This window comes from Sphaeramia orbicularis, chromosome 13 (assembly GCF_902148855.1).
Source record: "Sphaeramia orbicularis chromosome 13, fSphaOr1.1, whole genome shotgun sequence".
Classification (NCBI taxonomy): Eukaryota; Metazoa; Chordata; class Actinopteri; order Kurtiformes; family Apogonidae; genus Sphaeramia; species Sphaeramia orbicularis.
In genome coordinates this window covers 13976874-14000423 of record NC_043969.1, presented here as the reverse complement: position 1 = coordinate 14000423, position 23550 = coordinate 13976874, and the positions used below count along the sequence as shown (strand labels likewise).

The following is a 23550-nucleotide window of genomic DNA, read 5'->3' as shown; positions in this document are numbered from 1 at the left end:
ATTTATATAATAGAAAATGTTTTTATTCTATGTGTCCTCCTTCTTTCTCAATAACTGCCTTCACACACTTCCTGAAACTTGTGCTAGTGTTCCTCAAATATTCGGGTGACAACTTCACCCATTCTTCTTTAATAGTATCTTCCAGACTTTCTCGTAATAGTTTTGCTCATAGTCATTCTCTTCTTTCCATTATAAACAGTCTTTATGGACACTCCAACTATTTTTGAAATCTCCTTTGGTGTGACGAGTGCATTCAGCAAATCACACACTCTTTGACGTTTGCTTTCCTGATTACTCATATGGGCAAAAGTTTCTGAAAAGGTATGAATAATAGTGTTAGGTATGATTATGACATCAATATATGTTTGGTTTCAAAACAATTGATGTAGTGCCTGCTGAGAAAAAACAACTAAATGTTCATTGTAAATTTTGCTTCCCCACCCTGTAGAACTGGTTCTACTGTGGACCTTAGGTAATTCGTAACTACAGAAGTCATCTGTAATCTTAATCCAACAATGTCTGTAATTTGTAAAGTAAAAAATCCACTGAAAATGTGCTTCCGTATTTCAAAAGACACACATGTCACTTAAAACAGTGTTGTGACTTTATTTGGGAAAGATAAAGTACAATTAATGTGTGTTTAGATTTATTATAATTTGGTGATGCATATGGCATTGCAGTTAATTATTCCTGATTTAAAAGATGCAGTATATTTCATTTGTGATTTATGTTAAAAGTTGTATTAAAATAAGTAATAGTAAATGCTAAGATTATTTGCATGAAGATAACTACATTTCCCATGAGGATTAGCATTACCCAAGAAGCATAGGAAATTTTCACGGAAGTAGATGTATGTATGCCACGAGTTGTAAAAGTTGTATGTGAGTTTCAAGTTGCCTCACGCAGTAAAAATGGACGCATATTTTTAAACCGAGAGTCTCGCTTCGTTATTTTTGGACGTAATTTGGATAATTACAACAAACAGTGGCTCCTAGAAAACCAGAGATGCACTCATTTTTAATTGACATACATTTCATCACCCACTAACTGTCTCTGTTTAGTTGTAGGTAAGGATAGAGGTGAATGTGTAGGCTAATGCCACTGTGATCATACTATGTCTATTTGTTTTTTGTTTATTTGTCTGTTTGTTTGTTTGTTTGTTTGTTTGTTTCTTTTGATGATGCCTATGTCATCATTATGTGTATTTTTAAATTTTTAAAATTTATAGCAAATGAGTAATGTATTAATGTTGGCTGTTTTATGTTTTGCTTTTGTCACCAGCCTAGGGACTGCAGATGAAAAGTAGTTATTTTTACTAATTCTGGCATATTTACATGGGTGTATTTTTTATACAGCAGTGTTCATAAATGTGCATGGTCCCTATTAAATAAACCAGTAAAATATAATAAAATAAACATGTCTTAAAATCCAGTGAGAATCGACATGTCTGTAATTTGATGGCATATGCAGCATTTTTTGCTTCCACCGTGCATTTATTCAGTTTATTTCTTGGCTGAGGATGACGGAGGTTGGAAATTCAGGAGGCTTATGTAGCGATATATCAAGGATATTCACTGAGAGAGCAAACTTAAATCCTTCAGATGACTGAAATATGAAAAGATGATGAGATGGATGACAGCTAGAGTAAGGAACATTCCTCTATCTTTCAACAGTTGTCATCACGTCACGGACTTGACCTTGACAAATTCGAGTAAAAAACAGACTTTGCTTATCCCATGCAAGATGTGGAGGGTTCATCTCCAAATTCATTCAACAGATGTCTGTAGAAGGATCAGGCATCCACTGCCCACATTAGCTCTTTCTACACACTCAAATGGCACCTACCTTTGTTAATTTGTTACATCAACACCAATCAGTGTGTGATAAATTTGGTGTGAAGACATCTTGAACAGTATCAGAAAACAGATTCAGTCTCAAATTGTAGCTTCTGTGATTCGCTGTGGTTCATTTGGTCCAATTTGCATCAAAAGTAGCCAGGATTAGCGCAAATTCAATATTGTGACAGACAGTCGCTCATTACTCTTATAAAAAGAACATAGACAGGCACTGACGTTTTCATATATTTAGTCTCTGATTTCATGACTGACATTCATGAGTTCAAAATGGGTCAAAATTTAAAGAAGCTAATTATCAAGACTCCTAATGTAATTGAATCACACTAGTGCAGTGCTTTTCAACCTTGAGGTTGGGACCCCATGTGGGGTCGCCTGGAATTCAAATGAGGTCACCTGAAACTTATAGTAATTGATAAAAATTAAAAAAAAAAAACCCAAAACTTACTAATAAAAAATATATGGTGAGTTGAGAGAGACAATCCCAAAACAGAAGACAAATTGCGAAGCCAAAACTGAAGCACTGTGGTACTGTTTATCTTTCAAATGTTCATTGTGGTCAGTTTCAGATGCTGCAGCTCTTTCATAATTCATAGTTTGAGTTCTTGTTTGTTCAGTATTAATTGTCAGCCTTGTAAATACAAGCTGGACTGACTGTACATATCCTGACCAAGGAAAATAAAATTCCCAATTTGTGCTTTAATCTCAACCTGGCTTTTCTGCCTCCGTCCATAATAATATACATTATATAGACTAAATGTCGTCTAAAATTAACGTTAATTAAATTTTTTTAAAAAAGGAAGTGATGTTCCCAGTTCCACCACTATGTATGAACCTGTAGACACACTGACACTTATTCATTCACATGTGAACAATGTGCAGCTCAAACAAAGCACAAATCCATGTATGTCTTGCAGAAAAACATATGTAAACTTAAAATCACGACAAAGAAACAGAACATTAACAATTCCACCCTTCGTTAACAACTCCCAGTAGCAGACATGGGAAGTTAAAAAAAATGTTTTTTTCAGGTATTTACACTTTTGTTCCTCAGTTTCCTGACAATGTCTCTCATTATTTTTTTTTACATTTTAACACAGATATCTTGGCTTTTACCTTAGTTTTAATACATTTGAAGGGAAATTGATTTTTATTTTGCATCATGGTGCCTTACCAACATCAGGTACAATTATATTAGATTTCATCCTAAATGAATGGATGAACAACGACACATAAAATACATAGAAAACAGGATATCTACATCTGTGCATATCACACACACATAAGTATAAGGTTATTAATTTTACTTGCCGAAGTTTAACAGTCTTCACATTATAATATGGAATGAGTTTGTTTTGCACAGATCCACTCAATAGAAATGTCCTTCAAAGGAATAGTTTTTACTTGTATACTTCCAGTACATTTCAGTGCTTGTACTTTTTCACTTTTACTGCAGTAAATAAGGTGAATCAGTACCAGAGCATTTCCTTTTGCCACTGTTCAATATTCACCACTATATATAGAAAATACATACGGAACTAATAGAGCCACCCTCTCTCTCTCTCTCTCTCTCTCACACACACACACACACACACACACACACACTCACACAGAAACAGAGGGTGATCTCAGTGGCATTGTTTGACTCATGTGGTTTGTTAGTTACATTAGGGACATTATGTAATCTCTGCTTGTCTTTCGGTCCTTGTCCTTACTCGACAATGAAATGAAAAAAGAGAGCACGCGGTGGTCACATCCAGTTTGTGATATCGGGTGTGGCCCATGAATGCTGACGCACCGTAATGATAGCACAAGTGGATGATTTTCCAGCCTGCACGTTCTTATAAATGCCATTAACAGGAAAACAAAACAGGAAAGGGAAGGAATGAGAAATAAGCATAAAGAAAAGTTTTATTTTATCAGTAAATGCCTTAAAGCAACTAGAGGAGGTGACACCAGACTGTGTTTCTTATCTTGGATTTTCAGGCTACATTTTAGGTTTTAAGGCTAAAACTGAGCTCATCGTGTAAAAAATGAGCTAATCAGGCTTTAATCAACTATAATCCATATCACACCGGCTGATTAATTTCAGAAAAAAAGGGGTTCTGTTATGGCTACCTTTACAATGAGCTAATCAAGCCTAACTTCCTTTAAGAGTTTGCCCCTAACCTTTTGCTTTGGCACAGGAATACAGATGAAACTAGAGCTGCAAAATATATTGTTTGAGTATAGGGATGTAATGATTACTGGTATAATGATAAACCACGGTAAAATTCCCAAAGGTTAGTATTACCGTTTAAATTCTAATTATCATGATAACCGTGTTTGATTACCGCACTTTGAACACAAACTTGATATGGAAAATGGTCCAACAATGGCTATAAGGTGCCATCTTTAATGCACGTTTGTATGTTTGGCATGGCATTCACTGTTTTAGACTCATGTTCATTCAGGTTCCACATTTTAGACCAGTATGAGCTAAAGTGGATCAGAATCAGTCAAATAAGAACAGAACAAACTAGAAGTAATGACAAATACAAATGATTCTCACACCATTACACTAAAAATACACTAAAGTATACAAAAATATGCAAAAATACACTAAAAATATACTAAACTACACAAAAAATATGCAAAAATACACTAAAATATACAAAAAATATAGAAAAATACACTAAAGACACACTAAAGTGTACAAAAAATATGCAAAAATACACTAAAAACATACTAGAATATACTAAAAATTAGCAAAAATACACTAAAAACATATTAAAGTATACTAAAAATAAGCAAAAATACACTAAAGTATGCAAAAAATATGCAAAAATACACTAAAAATATACTAAAGTATACAAAAAAATAAGCAAAAATACACTAAAAACATACTGAAGCAGACAAAAGATGTGCAAAAATACACATAAATACATATCTTTAATGCACATTTGTATGTTTGGCATGGCATTCACTGTTTTAGACTCATGTTCATTCAGGTTCCACATTCTAGACCAGTATGAGCTAAAGTGGATCAGAATCAGTCAAATAAGAACAGAAGAAACTAGAAGTAATGACAAATACAAACGTTTCTCACACCATTACACTAAAAATACACTAAAGTATACAAAAATATGCAAAAATACACTTAAAATATACTAAACTACACTAAAAATATGTAAAAACACACTGAAACGTACAAAAAAATATGGAAAAATACACTAAAAACATACTAAACTATACAAAAAATATGCAACAATACACTAAAAACATACTAAAGTATATTAAAAATAAGCAAAAATACACTAAAGTATACAAAAAATATGCAAAAACACACTACAAATATACTAAAGTATACAAAAAAATATGCAAAAATACACTAAAAACATACTAAAGCATACAAAAGATGTGCAAAAATACACATAAATACATATCTTTAATGCACATTTGTATATTTGATGTTTACATGTTAGTACTTGAATGTTTCTGCAACAGAAAGTACATTATTATTTTATTTATTTATTTATTTTTTTAAATTATTTCAGTGTGTGTATAAGTACTTTTTGAACATTTTGACCACATTTCAACAATACCGTGATAATAATGATAACTGTGATAATTTTGGTCACAATAACCGTGATATGAAATTTTCATATCGTTACATCCCTATTTGAGCATCATTATCGCAATGTACGCATACGCAATAGTCCTGCAGTGTAGGAGGCAAATGAGCTCAATGTGTTTCCATCTAATTTCAAGGATACCTGACACACACTACACACTGTGATCCATAAGCGTTCTTAAGCAGTTTGCCGAAGCAGACCACGCCCCCTGCACATGGAGTGAGTCACTGGTGACAACATTGAAAAATAAGAAAAGAACAAGTGAAAAATCACTGAAAACGAAGACTTGGTGCCAAAAAGAAAAGCAACGTCAGTTATCTGGAATTATTTCAGCTACAAGAAGAATCCTACTATAAAATGCACGTTCTGTGTCCGATCGATGTTGCAGCACAGGAGGGCGTTTGTACTGATTTTCCTCAGCCTTCACAGGCCCAATCACCACCAAACTCGCCAAATGAATAGAAACATTACCTGACTATCTACTAGGCACAATTTTACGTCCGTATTCAAATGTTGTGAGGTATGCTGGGCGATTTTACGTTCTGTGTCCGATCGATGTTGCAGCACAGGAGGGCGTTTGTACGGATTTTCCTTAGCCTTCACAGGCCTGATTGCCGCCAAACTCGCCAAATGAATAGAAACATTACCTGACTATCTACTAGGCACAATTTTACGTCCGTATTCAAATGTTGTGAGGTATGCTGGGAGATATTAGCCTCTCTCTACTTTGAATTCTTCATCCCTACCGCCATAGTCCCTTTTCGGAAGTGGTTATGCTGCCGTTCATGAAATTTCTACCGCTAGCAGACGATGCTACAATGTGAAGGCTGCAGTTCACTACCACTGTATGAATTTAATCATGCTTGACAGGCCAAACAAATACATGCTCTTCCCTTCATGCCTCACATGTTGGCTCAAATTATTACCTGCACAATGCATGATTAAATGGTAGTTTACAAATGGAAAGTGGTGGCAGACAAGTTCTACTTATCATGCTATCGTACAATGGCACCACGTGTACAATGCCGCTAGTGATATTTAAACATGTGTTCTGTGTTGCCACAACGAGAGGTAACACAACTAATTTGTTTGACCATTTACGTCGGCACCACACAGCTATTCTATCCTCCTAGTATTTTTTCATATCGCAATATATATCGCAGGGTTAAAAAAAAAATCGCAATGTCAGTTTTTTTCAATATCGTGCAGCCCTAGATGAAACTGCCGGTAGCATATTGACTCTACAACATATTTAGTCTAATCTGCTGTTTGACATTAACACACGCTGGCATTCAGTGTAGTTTCTGAGATTGAGTTCTTCCTGGAAAAATGGATGATGCCTCACACATCAGCATCATGTCATTAAAAGAAAGCTGTTTCATTTTAAGTAGAAAATGTCCTCATTATGATGACATATAGTCCTGTTGAAAACTTTGCATACATAATGAGATGTGGGAATTCTTTCTTTCACTCTCACTGTGGCAGCGCCGCATGTTTTTGCACATTTTGCCTAATATAAGAACACTGCACACATCTACCCTACATTTATCTCGGTTCCATCCTCATATGCTTTCCACCTCTGTTTCTGCTGTAAAACTTCACTTACACCCACGCCAGTCCTTTTTTTTTTTTTTTTTTTTTTAAACTTTTTCTTACAGATCTGTATCTGTCCTTGCACTATTTTCCTTTTCTTCGTCACCTTACATTTTATTCCCCTGCTACATTCACTCTTTTTCATCTCTGTTCCTCTTACATTTCTCTCTGACCTGATAATCAAACTCTTTTCTTGTTATTTTCACCTTCCCTCACCCAGCTTTCCTCCCTCCACTCCTCCGTTCTACTCTTCCCTCTCAGCCCTCCCTTAATAGTGAACTCATTGGGGGTTGCATTATTGATAGGCATCTCTATCTGTGGCATCTGCTCCTTCTCTTATTCCCCTTCCCTCCCATTTTCCTCCCCCTCCCTCCCTTGCTCAGTGTGTTTCTGGCCTGATGCTGCTTGGCAGGTACTTAGGCCAACATCAATCTTTCATACAAACGCCTTACACACACACACACAGACACACAGAAGTGTACACATACACATACTGAGGCTCTCCAAAATGTTTGTGCATGGGGCGCACAGGAGCAGAGGGTAGCAATGGGAGGGGAGGAGTATAAAAATAACTTTTCCTCCTCCTCGCCTCCCATCTCGCCTCTGCGATTCTCCATCCAGTGGAGACTTTGACAAATGCGAGACTGCCATGAAACCCTGATCCCCTTTCAATGTGACACTGCTTTGGAAATAAAAGAACGACTCAGAATCCAGTTCAGATGATAAAGCGAGCCGAGTGAATGGTGATGATAACCCTGACCAGAGGAGGAACTAAACCGTATGCGATTTCTCACACTCATATTCACACCGGCGAAACTGCACCGCTATTTGTGCAGGTGCAGCACTAGGCTGCGAACAGTGGAAATAAGCCCAAAATCACCCAATGAAAACTCCTGACCTACATTCCAGAATATTTAATGTTTCTCTCTTTCACTGCACTTGGTGTTTTTAACGTCATCCCCGGTCTCTACTCAGAGACAGGCACTTTGACAGAGAGACACAAAGACAAAGATAGAGAAAGATCGAAAAAGCCGGGGTACTGATAGCCCTGTCAGAATGGCATCAAAAGCGAAGGGAGAGTTTCTGTGATGTTTATCTAAAGGTGCTGACATGTGTTTGTTGCAGTGAGAAGACAGACCTCAGCAGAGACATGCATGCAGACCAACAGAGCTCACACTCAGGAAGACGGAGGCACACTCACAGATGGAGAGAGCAAATCATTTGTTTGAATGAGGCAGACAGTGCATACGCTATAAAAGAGTATAATCACATAATGTAGCCTATTGGAGTGAAACACCACAGCTGTCACTTCCTTTTTTCCTGTCGAGTGTGTGTGTATGTGAGCGTTAGAAATATGTAGCAATTGTAGGTAGGACCAGCATGAGATGATTGTCCTCGGCTTGAGCTGATAATGAAATCAGGGGGTTATTTCTCTGGGACATTTGGCATTTCGCTGCCAATGTACAGGTCAAATTAAAAGAATATCAAAATGTTTTATGGATTTGTGTTGTTTACTTTCCTTTGTTTGGCCTGAAACCCAGGCACCACAATAAAAAGCTGCCATTGTGTAGTATTTCTGCAAAGCACTGATATATATAATCTCAGTATATTTGTCATTTAAGAATCTGCTGTGTTTGCCTTGGCATGAGGTGGTTAGTATGGGAAATGGACGTTGCCACCAGAGACTAGTGTTTGTATTCCAGCTCCTATATGTTTTTCAGTTTAGGCAACAAAAGTGCTTTGGTAAGGGTTTGGAAGAGATTGTGATTTAGTATATTAATAATAAAATGCATTGCAATTTTTTTTTTTTTACTTTGTTGCATTTGTGCATTTTCCAACAAAGCCATGATATCTTTCCCTCTCTCTACATGCTGCCACTGCAAACCTAACCATTAAAAGTCTTATGATGCTGTACTTTCTGAGACATTGCTGTTACTAGAGCCACTCTCCATTCACCAAAAGAACATAAGCGATGACAAAAACTGCTGCTATTTTGGTTTGATTGCATATATATATATATATATATATATATATATATATATATATATATATATATATATATATACATTGTTTGCACAGATACATAATGGCAACATTTTTCACTCTCACCACATTCTGAGTTGTCTTTTGCATTTGCCAGCTAAACAAGATCAGGTCTTTCCATTTGCAGGTATGCACTGTCTGCTTCTCACCTTGAACCACAGGACAAATGAGCAAAGACAAATCTGGATCTCTGTAAAGCATCAGTACATTAAATCAGGATATGTAATGCACATTTAAATTATATCTGCACAAATAGCACACACCACTTGGTCTATTAAAAATATCAGTTACAAAAAGAAATGACATTTTCTTTATTTCAAAACTTAGAGCACATTTAAAGCATTTTGCAGTGACAGAGGTCCACTAGTCCTGCTGAACTCTATTGTTTCTAATATAATTGAACACCTGAACACCAGGGACAGCTGCTCCTTTCCAATCTGGACAGGACAAGCCACTGTTTTCCCCACGTCAAGCTACAAAAGTGTAAAATGTACCGACAGTTCACTACACAGACAAAAGGGGAATTTGTCTCTGAAAATGAGGTTTGCCAATCATCCACTATCCAGCATGCATTGTTTTCAAAGAAAGCTCAGTCAAGTGACCTCTTGAAAATTAAGGCATAAAGACCCAGTGCAACTTTAGTGGCACTTCCCAAATAAATTTTTCTCCATCTGTAACGTTTCTTAAGTGTTTTATCACCATTTATTATAATATTATCCTCTGTATCTTGTGTTTTGTTCAGTGAAAATCATGTATTTTCCTATTTTAATTTACTGATCATGTAGATGTTCATAAAAGCTCAGTTAAAAGTTGAGGTTTATCATATCAAAAACAGAGAACACTGAAGAAAAAGTGACTTTTCAGCAAAGATATCAACAACTGAATGTAAGAACAAGTGTCTCCATCCACAATCAATGATCAAACTCCATGGGTTTTACTGGTGAATCGACGTTATAGAAGATGACGGTGTTTCCATGTTCACTACGGAGCCTCTGAACGTCCAAATGGGTCATATCTGATGACCATGAAAAGACGACAAACTATATTTTACAACAACTATTTACATGTATTAATAGGTTTACTGGATCAGAAGTTTTTAAACATTTTAGATCAGTAGATGATTTTGGTGCCATTTATCAAACTTTACAAGTAGCCACATACGTATCAAGCAGTGTTTTTCACATCAATCACCCCTGCCACATTCAGAGCTTTCAGCCTAGTTAATGATCGACCTACTGAACTGGACTAAATCTGGCTTGACTAAACAGGAGCAATGCCTCTTGTGTAGAAAGCTCCATGGCCGGGCTCAGCAGCTGCTCACAGTTTCGTCAGCAACTATGTTTCCATCCACGTGTTTTCTATGCACAGTTTCATATTGCACATAAGAAGTGGCAACAGACATTTTGTGGAAAAACTCAAACAGCAAAAAGGTTTTAGTTCTTGGGAGAAGTGGAAAAGTTGATGTATTTGTTAAAAGTAAAAGCAACTGAGTGCAATGAAGACAGATTCATTGAATAAATGATGGCGTACAGAAATCAAGTGACATATATCAGTCAAGGTCAATAAAGATTAAAAATGTTTGGACCAACGAGCAAGGCTATTATCGTTAACGAAAACTAACGAAATGATGAAAACTGGAATTGTAAAAGCATTTTCATTAACTGAAATAAATAAAAACTATAATTAAAAGAAAAAAATTATAACTAACTGAAACTGTATTGTGCGTTTACAAAACTAACTAGGACGTATAAAATTATGGATGAAATTCCCTTTGTTTTCGTCTTTGTCAATGTCGGATTGATATGAAAGCGATTTATTTTGGTCTAGCAATTTTAGCTAGCGGCACCATATGACATTTGACTTCTCATCACTTGTGGTTTACAGTCGTCTTCTGGTCCCCACTCTACCTGGAAACATGGAGACTAAAGTTGGGAGAAAGCAGCAGAGTCCTGTCTGGGATTTATTTGAATACGACGGAGAAGAAGAGAAAAGATATTAAAAAAAAAAAAAAAAAAAACAACTAAAATTAATACTTAAACTAAACTAAACTAAGCATTTAGAAAAAAATGAAAACTAATAAAAACTAGCAAACCTGCTCTAAAAACAAATAAAAACTAACTGAATTAGAGAAAAAAAAAAGTCAAAACTAAATAAAACTAAACTATAATGAAAAATCCAAAACTATTATAACCTTGCCAATGAGGAGATGTAGCATTCTTTGAATCAGTACAAGAAAAAACAACAATGAATGCCAACATGATTCAAGAGCCGCAGGAACAAGCTGACAAAAGCTACAACAAAGTTTGAGAAGCAAATGTAAGAGTTTGAAAGAACTTTACATGAGCAGGAACTGTCAGATATCAATCAGTGGGTTTGGGGGCAAAGCTGAAGTCCTCAGGTTTTGTGACAAAACAGATGAATTTCTGGGCCAAAGACCTCTGGTTACGTCTATCAGCTCTTCCATCAAAAGCTCAGGTCCCAGAATTTATTCTGTCTGTCGGTTCCACAGGTCTGTGCTAGTCTGGGGAAGAAAAAAGACAGCCCATATGCTGCGGCCTCTGCTTGGAATCAAGTACAAAATAATCTGAAACAACTTCTGACATTTTACATTATCTGATGCATTTCATATGATGTTTGTGCAGTAACCTGGTTAACTGTGCTGCTGCCTAACTTCACTTCTTGAAAAAGACATTTTTAATCTCAGTGAATTTTTCCCAGTTAAATAAAAGTTAAATGCAATTATATGAAATACTTTACCTACACACACCGACTGCTAATCTCACAGAGCCAACATTTAATATCTGCATTACAGTAGCAGATGGAAACATGTATGAAATCTCATTTTCTTTGGCCTATTTTCTGGTTAAAATTTGACTTTACATTAGAAAGGAATCCTGGTTTATGTCCTCGGGTGATGACAGGAAATCTGCACCCCTGGTGAGCACACAATGAGGAACGATAAACCCTTAGGAAAGGCAAGCTGTTCCCCGAAACATATGTCACACTTTTACTGTAGGAAGACTTGAAGACATGTACGCAGTCAAACATTAAATATTCAGGTGTGTGTATGCTCAGTCTTTTTCTTGAATTTGTGATCAGTTACTCGGAGAGTGTGTAAGAGAAGTACACGAGGCATGTTATCTATTGGAGACTCAATAACTGAATATGAATTATGCCGGGTGGGTTTGATGTCTAATGAGGAGAAGAAGTGATTTTCTTGACTTTGTTTTCATCCATACCCACTCTCATTTATTCCTCCACACCCTTGTCTTTTATTTTCCAATGAAATACTCCTATTACTGCCAATCTATATTCTCTCTCTCTCTCTCTCTCTCTCTGTAAAAGCTTTCAGCAACTTAACTAAATCTGACCCCAACCCAGCCCTCATGGCATCTCTTTGTGGGTTTACTGCACAGCAATTAGGACTTGGGTTTCATTACACAGATGAAAGTAAGAGGGGTGAGGGTGGGGTTTACGGATGATGACTGGAGGTAAGGACGAATGGAAGGCACTGGGGGAAGAGAGGTTATTCTTATTTATACTTATTTAAGCAGAAGCTCATGGTGGGTGCGACTGGAGGAGACGGAGAAAAGAAGGACGAGAAGAGGAGCAATCTAAGCCAGAAGATGGAGTCAATGAACCTGTGAGCCTTAATTTACGGCTCAGTTCCCTCAAGCCAGAAACCCAGCGTAAGATTTTATAATACTGATTTAACATTATCACCTTGCTGAGGGCATCACAGGAAGACCTAGCAGTGACACAAGGAGAAACCTGGAGTCGGATGAGAAACAGCAACAGAGAAAGACAGCAGAGAATGTTTGCGTCGTTTCCTGCCTTTGTCTTAAGAATGATAAACCACCTCTCTTTACACGACTCTGTTCTTTTTCAATAACACTGCTTTTACGTCTTAGAGGCAACCAGAGATTCTGTTCATGGTCAAACTCTGTCACTATCACCTCTATCTTCCCTCTTCTCAACTCCTATCCCCTTGTTTTGTGCTTCCCCTTCTTGATTCATTTTGCCAGGGTTGCCTCCTTCATTGTTTCACCTCCTTACTTTCCCGTCCATCTCCTCCTGATCATCCGCCTTGTTTTATGGCAAACAACACTCAAAATCGATCTCTAATGTCTTGTTGTCCTCCCTGTTTTACTGCACCTTCCTTCTCTTTCTGTCCACTTGTAGTTCTCCTCGTGCTCGTGTGTGTCTCTGCCGTTCATTTAAACACTCCAGATTCCTGTTCTGTTTCCTCTGTCTGGCTTTACGTTGTAACAATAATAAGCAATTATTCCACTGTAGCCTGCTGTGGCAGCGTTTCTGCTCCTGTCACCCACTCGCTCATACTATCTACTACAAAGCACTTTAAGAATACATCAATTTACATGCATTTTAATCCTCTCACACCATAAATGTTGAAAACCTGACATTTTTTTTAGGACTTTTAATATGGCCTTGCTTCAACCAGATACATTGCTATGATGGAAGGTAATCAGAGTAGCATCAGTAACTGCGCCGGATATTTGATGCATGCACATAGCAAAATGAAATGAATCTCATCATTGAACCAAAGGCTGGCCAGGCTTTAAAAAGCTCTGACACGGACACAGTTGTAGATTACCTTTATATTCACTGTGGGATAACACAGAGGTCACTGATCTGCACAGTCCAGAACCAGCTAAGAATTTCATATATTAAAAGTATAGAGCTTGAACTGAAAAAAATGATGCTGTTCTTTTACAGCTGAGTGGGGATGGAATTCATCACAGACCAAACATCATGGAATACAATATGTGCACAATAATCCCTTTGTAATTTGGTTTACCATAGCCATGATGTGAAACTCTAATACACATCATGCAGTATCACAGAAACAATCACAATGCGCTGCATTGTTTTTTGCATATTAATACAACATGCATTGTTCACTCTGTAAGTTTCCCTTTAATGTTCTTCTTTTCTGTGCTCAGTATTTGCAAGTATAATGTTTTCCAAAACTGCTCATAAACTCAGTTTAATACGTCAGTTGCGTAGGTCAAGTCAAGCTAGGCTCTGTTTGTCAAACCTCTTATAGAGCTGAAGAAAACTTTAATAGTTGCAGCGTTAAACAGAGTACGAGACAGTGAACACATCTTTATGTATTTATTCATTAATTCATTTTCTGAACCCGCTTTATCCTCACTAGGGTCACGGGAGTTGCTTGGAGCCTATCCCCGCTACTTACAGGCGAAGGCGGGGTACACCCTGGACATGTCGCCAGTCCATCGCAGGGTTGAACATATAGAGACAAACAGTCACTCTTACATTCACACCTATGGGCAATTTAGATTAACCAATTAAACTATCAGTGCATGTCTTTGGATGGTGGGAGGAAGCTGGAGTACCCGGAGAGAACCCATGCAGACAGGGGGAGAGCATGCAAACTCCACACAGAAAGGTCCCACCCCCGTCGACTGGTGTTGGAATCGAACCCCGGACCTTCTTGCTGTGAGGCACGAGCGCTATCCACTGCACCACCATGTTGCCCTTTATGTATTCATGTATTTAATTAGTCTAAATTGGGTTTCTTTCTTCAGGGGAACAGTAATCTTTACCAAAGTTAACAGAGCTTGAGTAAATAAAAGTTTCCTCTCATTTCAGACTGGAAACAGTTACAGTAGGTCAGTGAGAAAGCTGGTTAACTTCATTTCCATGTTAGCCGTACTCCAATTTTCAGCACCCAAATCTAAGTCTAGGTCACTCCATGTGAACGATGTCCTGGCTATGCATGACAGGGCAGGCCCGCGAGGATTTGGACATAGTCACATGGTTATTTAGGTTCTGACTGTGAGTGTGTGTTTTCTTTAACTTTCCATAAACTGTGGGAGTACATTTTTTTAGAGTGCTCCTTGACATCTCTCATAAGCATTAACTCTGTGTTCATGTGAAGGCTCTTTTTTTTAAGTATATATGATTGCCATGATGTTTGCATGCTGTCCTATTTTTAGACTAACCTAAATTTACTACTTTAATGTGCAGTAACAAATACTGCACCATACAAATACAAAAAAACAAGAGAGAGAGAGAGAGATACAGTGATTAAAATATTGCTAGAGATAAGGAAGACCAAATATCTACTGACAATAAAAGAGGAACCAGTAAAGAGAGAAGTGAAACTGCCATTCTCTGTTGTTTACTACCTGTCACAATCTGCCATCAAACAGAACCAACTGATAAGTGATATTTAGACACTCAGACAGAGCCTGTGGATCACATCCGAAGGATGGTAGCATCATTTCTATAATGAAACTAGGAAAAGGAAGTTATCTGCCTTTGCTCCTGCCTTTCTGACAGTATTAAGCAGCTTTAAATAAAATATTCCAGTCCAAATATATGACTTCCATAAAATATCCAACAGTTAAAATGCCAGAGGGTTTAAATAGATTGATAGTATGGTCCAGCATTGACTTAATGTCACAGATGACATAAATATCTGACCAGTGGTTTAGAACAGGTACCATGGCATGCACATATGTCTTCAACCCAACTGAAATATATGTTCAACTTAATTAGAGATTCCAGCTTAACTGTTTACATGTAACTCACTACTGCATATAACCTGACAGGACTAGACAGCAACAGAAAATTTTGGTAAATTATTGGATCTTTTGATTTATATGGATTACAATTTCATCCATGTTTTCAAACACCTCTTTCAGCCACTATCATCTCAAACAATTTCACCACTAATGTTTTCCTCAAATCTTTAAAGGTCTCTGAGGTTGTATTAGCCACATACCGATTGTGTTTTTGCTACTGCCATGTTTCTGTCCCCTCTGGAAACTTGTCACATCACCTAATGTTACCTTCATGTGGGGCCAAAGCTGCTGCCAGCCATTTGAGCACCCTAACCACAATGGTGCCTTCAGTCCAATAAACAAACAAATGAAACGGCCATAGGCAGTGCACTTGCCGGAGGCCTTTGAAAGAGAACTTTGGCCTATATTTTCATGCTTTATTATCTGATACTAATCGTTTTTTTCTATCTGCAAAATTGAAGGAGTTATGGTCAAAAACTGGGTATTCTGAAAATTATGACCTTGAGGTTGACCGTTCAAGGTCATTAAAGGTCAACAAAATTGGTACCAAATGAAAGACTATGTCTGACTTCCTATAAGTCGATAGTACAGAGTTAGTTGATATATATCTTACTTTTCAAGATAGAAGCCGTTTTCTGAATATGCAAATTAGGTGCTTGAGCCCTGGTCACTTTAGATGCCAATAACTCAAAATTGATATATGTGCTAGGGATGCAACGGTACAGGTTATCCACAGTTTTGTACATATTGCAGTTCTTGAGTCGGGGTTCATGGTACAGTTCAGATGCAGAGGCTGGCTGGCACCCGGCTGTGTGCCAAAATGTAACTGGGAGCCTTAAGGCTCATTTATTACCTCCGCCAAGGAGGTTATGTTTTTGCCGGCATTGGTTTGTCTGTCTGTTTGTCTGTCTGTCCGTGTGAAAGATAACTCAAAAAGTTATTGACGGATTTGGATGAAAATTTCAGGAAATGTTGTTACTGGCACAAAGAACAAATGATTAAATTTTGGTGGTGATCGGAGGGGGGCGCTTGGTGGAGGTCTGCGCTCTCCAAGTCCTTCCAGTGTTAATAATAATAATGTTAATAATGAGAAGAGTAGTTGTCATAAATACGTTGGTAGTTTTTCACTAAGTCACACAGTCGCTCTTTGAAAAGTTCCACTATTCTCTGTCTGGGTACAAATCTGCAAGCTCCTGGAAATCAGACAGAATTACGTATGTAATGTACACAGGGGACAGACAGAACGCTCTGTTCATATCTGTCTGCATCTTTAATGTACAGCATAAATGAGCCCTTAGTTGGAACTGGATCCGAGTTCTGTTCAAGTCAAACGGGCTGGGTGTAGTGCACAGCCAGGGCTCTGGTCGGCTCCAACCAATGACAGTAGAATTCCATAAGTCAGTAGACTTGCAAAGCTCTAATATTTATGCAAGTTGTCTGGAAATGTCATTTGAAAATGACAAATGAGCCGTACTGTGATACGTGCTCGTATTGAATCGCTAGGGGTGTACTAAACAGTATGATGTGTACCATTGCACCCCTAATACACACGTGACAAATGAGGTAGGTAATGGATAGAGAATTGAATTTCCAATAATTTCGCGTTAGTTGGAAATCGGTGCAATGAACAGAACAGAAGTTAACGATAAACACATTTTACATACATTACCATAGCAACCAGAAGTCACGCAACCAAGAATTGTGAAATCTGGCTTATGAGAAGGGACTTGCACAGAGATGTTGCATGTTAAATTTTGGTATGATCAGATGAAAATTGGCGATATTACAGCCATTCGAAATTACAGAAACCTGAGTATACTGACCCCTGATATTTACCCCTGGGCGGTAACGAGGGCGTGATGTCATGATGCATACCATTAGATGCAGAACGGAAAAATGCAAAATTTGGCTTTGGTTTGAAGTTGATATGAGGATTTTGACAGAAATCCATTTTTGAACTTTGGTCTATATCTTAGCTGTACTTTGGCCTACTATTACCAAAAACTAATCGGGTTGACTAGAGAATATGGCAAATCATTTGGTCATGGTTTGATATCAATAATGCTTGAAATGTGACTGCTAGAGCGCATACAGAAAAACAAACAGACAAACAGACAGACATACAAACTGACCAATATGCTTGCCCTCTGGCAAGTAACAAAAACACTATACCAAAAATTAAACATGTAGTTTTGATACCTGAACTCAACAAAGCAGTTTTGGTTTGGCTCAATAAAAAAAAAAAAAAAAAGCAACTGGAAACTGAAAACCCCCATACCACTCATATGAATAATACAGTTTCTTGCAGAAGAGTTTCACAACATATCCATTCAACCACAGATCCTCTGAGACTTAGATTGTATGTAAAATTAAAGACTAAATGTGCCTGTAAATTCAACATGTAATGCTTATTATGGAAATAGTGCTCCTTATTATATTAGACCCTACATCATTATAATTATGATCATTAGGGGTTTTTGTGGGCTTCTCAACAGTACGGTACAGTAACAGTCACCCTGTTTTGGGCAAACATGCTCAGAAAGAAACAATCAGACTGCATTTAAATACATAGTTATAGGTGCTACAACTTTCCTATTGATCAGATTATTACCCCCCTCTTAACCTGAAGGAACATTTCTTCTGATCAGGCCAATCTCTCTCCACTGAAGTGACTGTATTTTCTTCTGATTGGTATATTTTTGTAATTAGTGGGATATTAGTGTGGATGGAAACAAAGCTAATGATAGTCGTAAAGAAAACCTCCGGTCCTGGAAAAAAACATTTTGTTTCTCAATGGAACCTTCCTGAATACATAAAAAATGAATAAATAACTGACCGCAATATTTATAAATGAAGTCCTAAAGCACAAGCAAAAACACAAGTTGATTTGTTTCACTAGGCGTATGAAATGATGAAATATATAGTATAAAGGTCCAAAGTTCAACTGCGCTGTAGGAGAGTGACAAAATTTCCATAATAAAATATTTACGCATACATGAGCTCCTGAAAAATGATTGATTACTGGGTTGTAAGAACTAATATTGCCAGCCTGCTGAACATTTCAGGTTGTAGAACGTGATGTGAAAAATGGAACTCCATTCAGTAATCAACATAATACCCCTTTTGAGGTTCAACGGAAGAAATTATGTAGGAGATTAATTTCAACTGTTATATAGGATTAAAAATAAGAATATTTTAAGTGGAGTATGTTGTACAGACCGATGCTTCAAAACAGGCTCATATCTAAAGTGTAGCTCAAATTTGTAACATTATTTCAACAATAACAGGCAAATAATCTGCATGTGCCATGGATATCCAGGGGTTTGGCCGATAAATTAGGTGAGAAAACAGAGAAATGGAATTGAAAAGAGGTGGTGCCATCTGAGAATCATACTGTCATGACCACTTGGGCTCTGCAGAACGCTCTGAGGCTGTCAGTCCTGTTCGTTAAACATCTTTCCATTTTCTCAGTGTCACAAACTAAAGACAGACCATCAAAGCAACCAAAAATATGTCTTTGTAGACATTGCGTGAGATAATTACCAAATAACAATAGACGCATTAAGTACCGAGAACTATGCAGAAACATGAGGAGGGTTTCTAGAACTGTTTTTGGGGCGTACTTTCAAGGGAACGTTTTCTAGACAAAGGATCAGTTTTACTCAGGGAGTGAATGCCACCCTGAACTGGACTGCACTGACAAAAACAGTTTGCCAAGACGTCAAAAATACATGGCAAAACCTCAAAATATGTCTGAGGCCAGTTGAAATTTGATAATAAGCTTTATAGGCTGTGTGACAGATGGATAGTTGTGGGATAGATGCACGACAGATGAAATGTTGTGGGCTCATGATTGCAAAGCATCCGATAGTTGTTATCATTAGCTTATATGTTCATACATATTTTAGCAGCGCATGTAAATGTGCAACTAAAACCTGTTAAGTCTGATAATGATTTGATGTCTTTTCTGCCTAGAGAACATACATGGTTGCTTTCAATAAATGTTGACTCTAAAATTGATTGATGTGGGAGGACTTGTCCTCTGTTAGAGCGTCTTATGTGTGATTTTTTAAATGAGTTTTTACATTGACTTTGTTATAGTGTGTGAATTTGTGCTGTTTGAGAGCATTTGATGAATAACCTCCCAGTATAGGACAAAAAAAAAAAAAAAAACAAAGAGCCACATAAATAACCTCATCACTCGCTTCCCTTTCTCTCTCTTAGACACACAGTATTGTAATTCTTACCATGCTGCCTGATGCTTCACCCAAAGCTGAAGTACTCCACTTTTACCAGGTGGTGAGAATCATTTTGATGCTTTTGATTACGACAAAGATCTATTCTGTTAGCCTAATGCAACACCTTAATGATTCCATTACTCTATGTACTGTGGTGGTTGGCAACTGTTCGCCCACATGCCACAGTATCCGCATTGTCTCACCCACTCACAAATGGTTTAGGGGCTGGTGGGAAGGTGGAGAGCCCACATTTTTGAGTAGATAATGCAATGATGATGCTTACACACAGGTATGAAGCACCGCTGACTCTGACAAACACACAAACACACTGCAACACCATCAGGCTCAGCTATAGCAGTGATCTGCACTCAGATTTTTCTCCCCTTAGGAATTAACTCCTCTCACAACTTCCTATTGGTATTAAAAATGAATGGGGAGACAAGGATTTTGAACCCCTATGGATTCAATAATGACAGATATTTAACACATTTAATCCAACATCATGGAGGTGAATTCAGAAATATATGAAAACGAAGAGTGTAGCCTCTAGATTTGTGTCTACAAGTGTTTTCTCCATCATATACCAGCAATTAACTGCGCTATTCTCAATTATTGACCAGGTTTGTGGATAAGGTGGCATCATGTACCACCTCCTCTTAAAATCAGGGTTGGTGCATGCACATATGCGTCTATCTGAATACCTTGAATGATAAAATGGGCCTGTTCTTGAAGATGATCTTTTTTTTTTTTCTTTTCTGTCTCACCTGCTCGTTTGTTCCCAGCTCCTTCTCCAGCTGTCGGTGTTTGTTGTGCCACACCAAATAGTGGATAGGATAACGACTCTTCTCCGGAGTTTTCTTAGCAGAAATCATCCTCGGATCATAGTTTGTCTCCTGTTCTTCCTTCACTGTGGTTTTTAAGAATACTTTGCAATTAATTCACGCTATATGATGAAACCTATCATCCTTTATCGGCGACATGCCCAAAGGCGTATGGGGGGAGCCTTGCGCGTCACAAACAGATGATTCCCCACTCGCTCTGCTCACAATCCGCTCCACACTAAAGCATTAACGCCTTCGTTTGATTGTTTTAAAATTACGCTACACCTTTGTTCCTTCACCGCCCGTTCCTACTCCTGTTTTTTTTTTTCTCCTCCCTCTCTCTTTCTCCCTTGCCTACTCTAACACATCTATCCTCCTCCTCTCCTCGCATCCGGTGGTGACTGAGAAAGATGCGTTGACAAGCTGCAATGAAATGTGCGCACACTCAACCAATCCGCTGTCACGGGTGGATAAAACAAAAACAAAAAAAAAAAAAAAAAAAAAAAAAAAATTAAGAAAATACAAAGATTTACTGTTGCTGTTCAAATAATTCACTGCATATAAGACAGAATTATATGTATGTGTTTTAACCCTTTCATGCATGAATTATGAGAACCTTAACCAAGATTTTCCCCCCCGTTTTTATTCCTCTTTAAGCATGAAAACAAAACAAAAAAACAAAACAAAAAAAAAAACAAAAAACAAAAAACAATGTGATTGAATTTTTTTTTTTTAAAAATCAACCTGTTTTTCATGGAGTTACAAAAAAGTCCACTCAGCTACACCTTGAAGCAAAGAAACATATATTTAAAACCCAATATCATAAAGTGATATGAAAACAGTGAAATGAAACCATGTTTAATGCAGCTAATCTGATGTTTTCTCACATTTTAACATATTCTAATACTAGTTATTACTCACTTCATGGAGATAATATGCAAAAAAAATAAATATTAACAATTGATTTCCACTCAAGAACCAATCAAGAACAGCAAAGTTACAATAATGGTATGAATTGCAGTTTATGAGATGATGCGTAAGTGTCCACTGTGTTGGTTGATATGGAACTAAAACAACAAAACCCATGAATATACAAGAGTAAAGCTGTAGAGTAACTTTCCACTGTAGTGACCACTATGCATGAAAGGGTTAATAGATTATTTCATATGATGTTGTTTGGTCTTCATCATTTTAAGGTTGTGTTATTAACCCGTAAAGACCCACAACTATTTTTGTCACAACTTCCAAATGATTATTATCTTTTTTTGTCTTTCCCAAGTGATTCATCGATTATAAAAAGATCTCCTGCATTTTGCATTTTTCCAGTGAATCAGGTATTTTCCTGTGTTTCATTTACTGATTATGTAAATGTTGATGAAAGTTCAGAGTAAATCCAAAGGTTATTTTTTCAAATCAGGAAAAAGTGATTTTTTTTCAACAAAATATATCACTAACTGAACATAAAACAAGTGTTTCCATCCATTGTCATTAGTCAAAGTACATCTGGAAAGTCTCTGAACGTCCAAAAGGGTCATATCTGATTAGGATGAAAAGATGACAAACTGTATTTCACTTGTTATTTACATGTATCTACCTTATTTCATTCATTCATTCGTTTGTTTATTTGTTTATTTCGTGCATTCAAGGAATACATGCAAATTCAAAATTCCAAAATAAATAAATAAATAAATAAAAATCATTCATTTGTATTTACCTGTTAATGTATTTGTATTTGATGTAGGCCTATATGTATTAACTGGTGACAGGATTAGTGGATCAACAGTTCTTAGACATTTATATTACATTATTATTATTATTATTATCATAATTATTACAGAAAATGAAATTATAAACTAATCATTTCAGTGGGTGAATGACATAGTGCAGGGGTGTCAAAGTCATTTTAGTTCAGGGGCCACATTCAGCCAAATTTGATCCACAGTGGGCCGGACCAGTGAAATAATAACATAATAATATATCAATAATGTCAACTCCAAACTTTCTTCTATGTTTTAGAGCGAAAAAAGTAAAATTATCTGATGAAAATGTTTCCATCTACCAACTATCCTTTAAAACAATGTGAATAACATGAACAAACTGAAATTTAAGAAAACTAAGTGCAATTTTAACAATATTCTTCCTCAGTTTATCATTTAAACATGTAAATTACAACGTACAGACCACAGTGGATCTACAAGTACACTAAACATTAATAACAGACAGAATATTGTTAAAATTACACTTCAGACATTTCAAAATGTTTATATTTGTTGAGGTTATTTGTGTTTTTGTGAAATGTTAGTTTGTTTTAGTGTAAATACAGTAAAATGACATGAGAATTTTTACATTTATAAAGAGAAAAATGTGGAGTTGTGAGTATTTATGGGTTATTGTGATAGTATTTCACTGATCTGACCCACTGCAGATTAAATTGGTCTGAATGTGGAACCCGAACTAAAATGATTAACCCTTTCATGCATGAATTATGAAAACCTTAGTCAAGATTTTTTTCCTGTGTTTTTATCCCTCTTTAGGCATGGAAAAAAAAAAAAAAAAATGTGATTGAAATTTTTTTAATGAACCTATTTTTTATGGAGTTACAAAAATGTCCGCTCAGCTGGACACCATGCATTTAATTTATGAAGCCAAAAAAAAACATGTATTTACTGATATACTGTGTGAAAACTATGAAATAAAAACATTTTTAATGCTGCTAATCTTATTTTTTCTCATATATGAACATACTCTAATACTAGTTATTACTCATTTCATGGAGATAATATGCAAAAAAACCCAAAACTTTTTGCTTAAAAAAT

At 36.8% G+C, this 23550-nt stretch overlaps 1 protein-coding gene across 1 annotated transcript in view; it reads right to left on the bottom strand.

Moving 5' to 3' along the window:
* The window catches only part of ankrd13b (ankyrin repeat domain 13B), a 94611-nt gene extending 73486 nt beyond the window's left edge, over positions 1-21125 (bottom strand). The window contains exon 1 of the mRNA XM_030153138.1: positions 20678-21125. Coding sequence (XP_030008998.1) covers positions 20678-20785 — 108 coding nt within the window. The 5' untranslated portion in view covers positions 20786-21125. The remainder of the gene's footprint in view (positions 1-20677) is intronic.
* Between the last annotated feature and the right edge of the window lie 2425 nt (positions 21126-23550).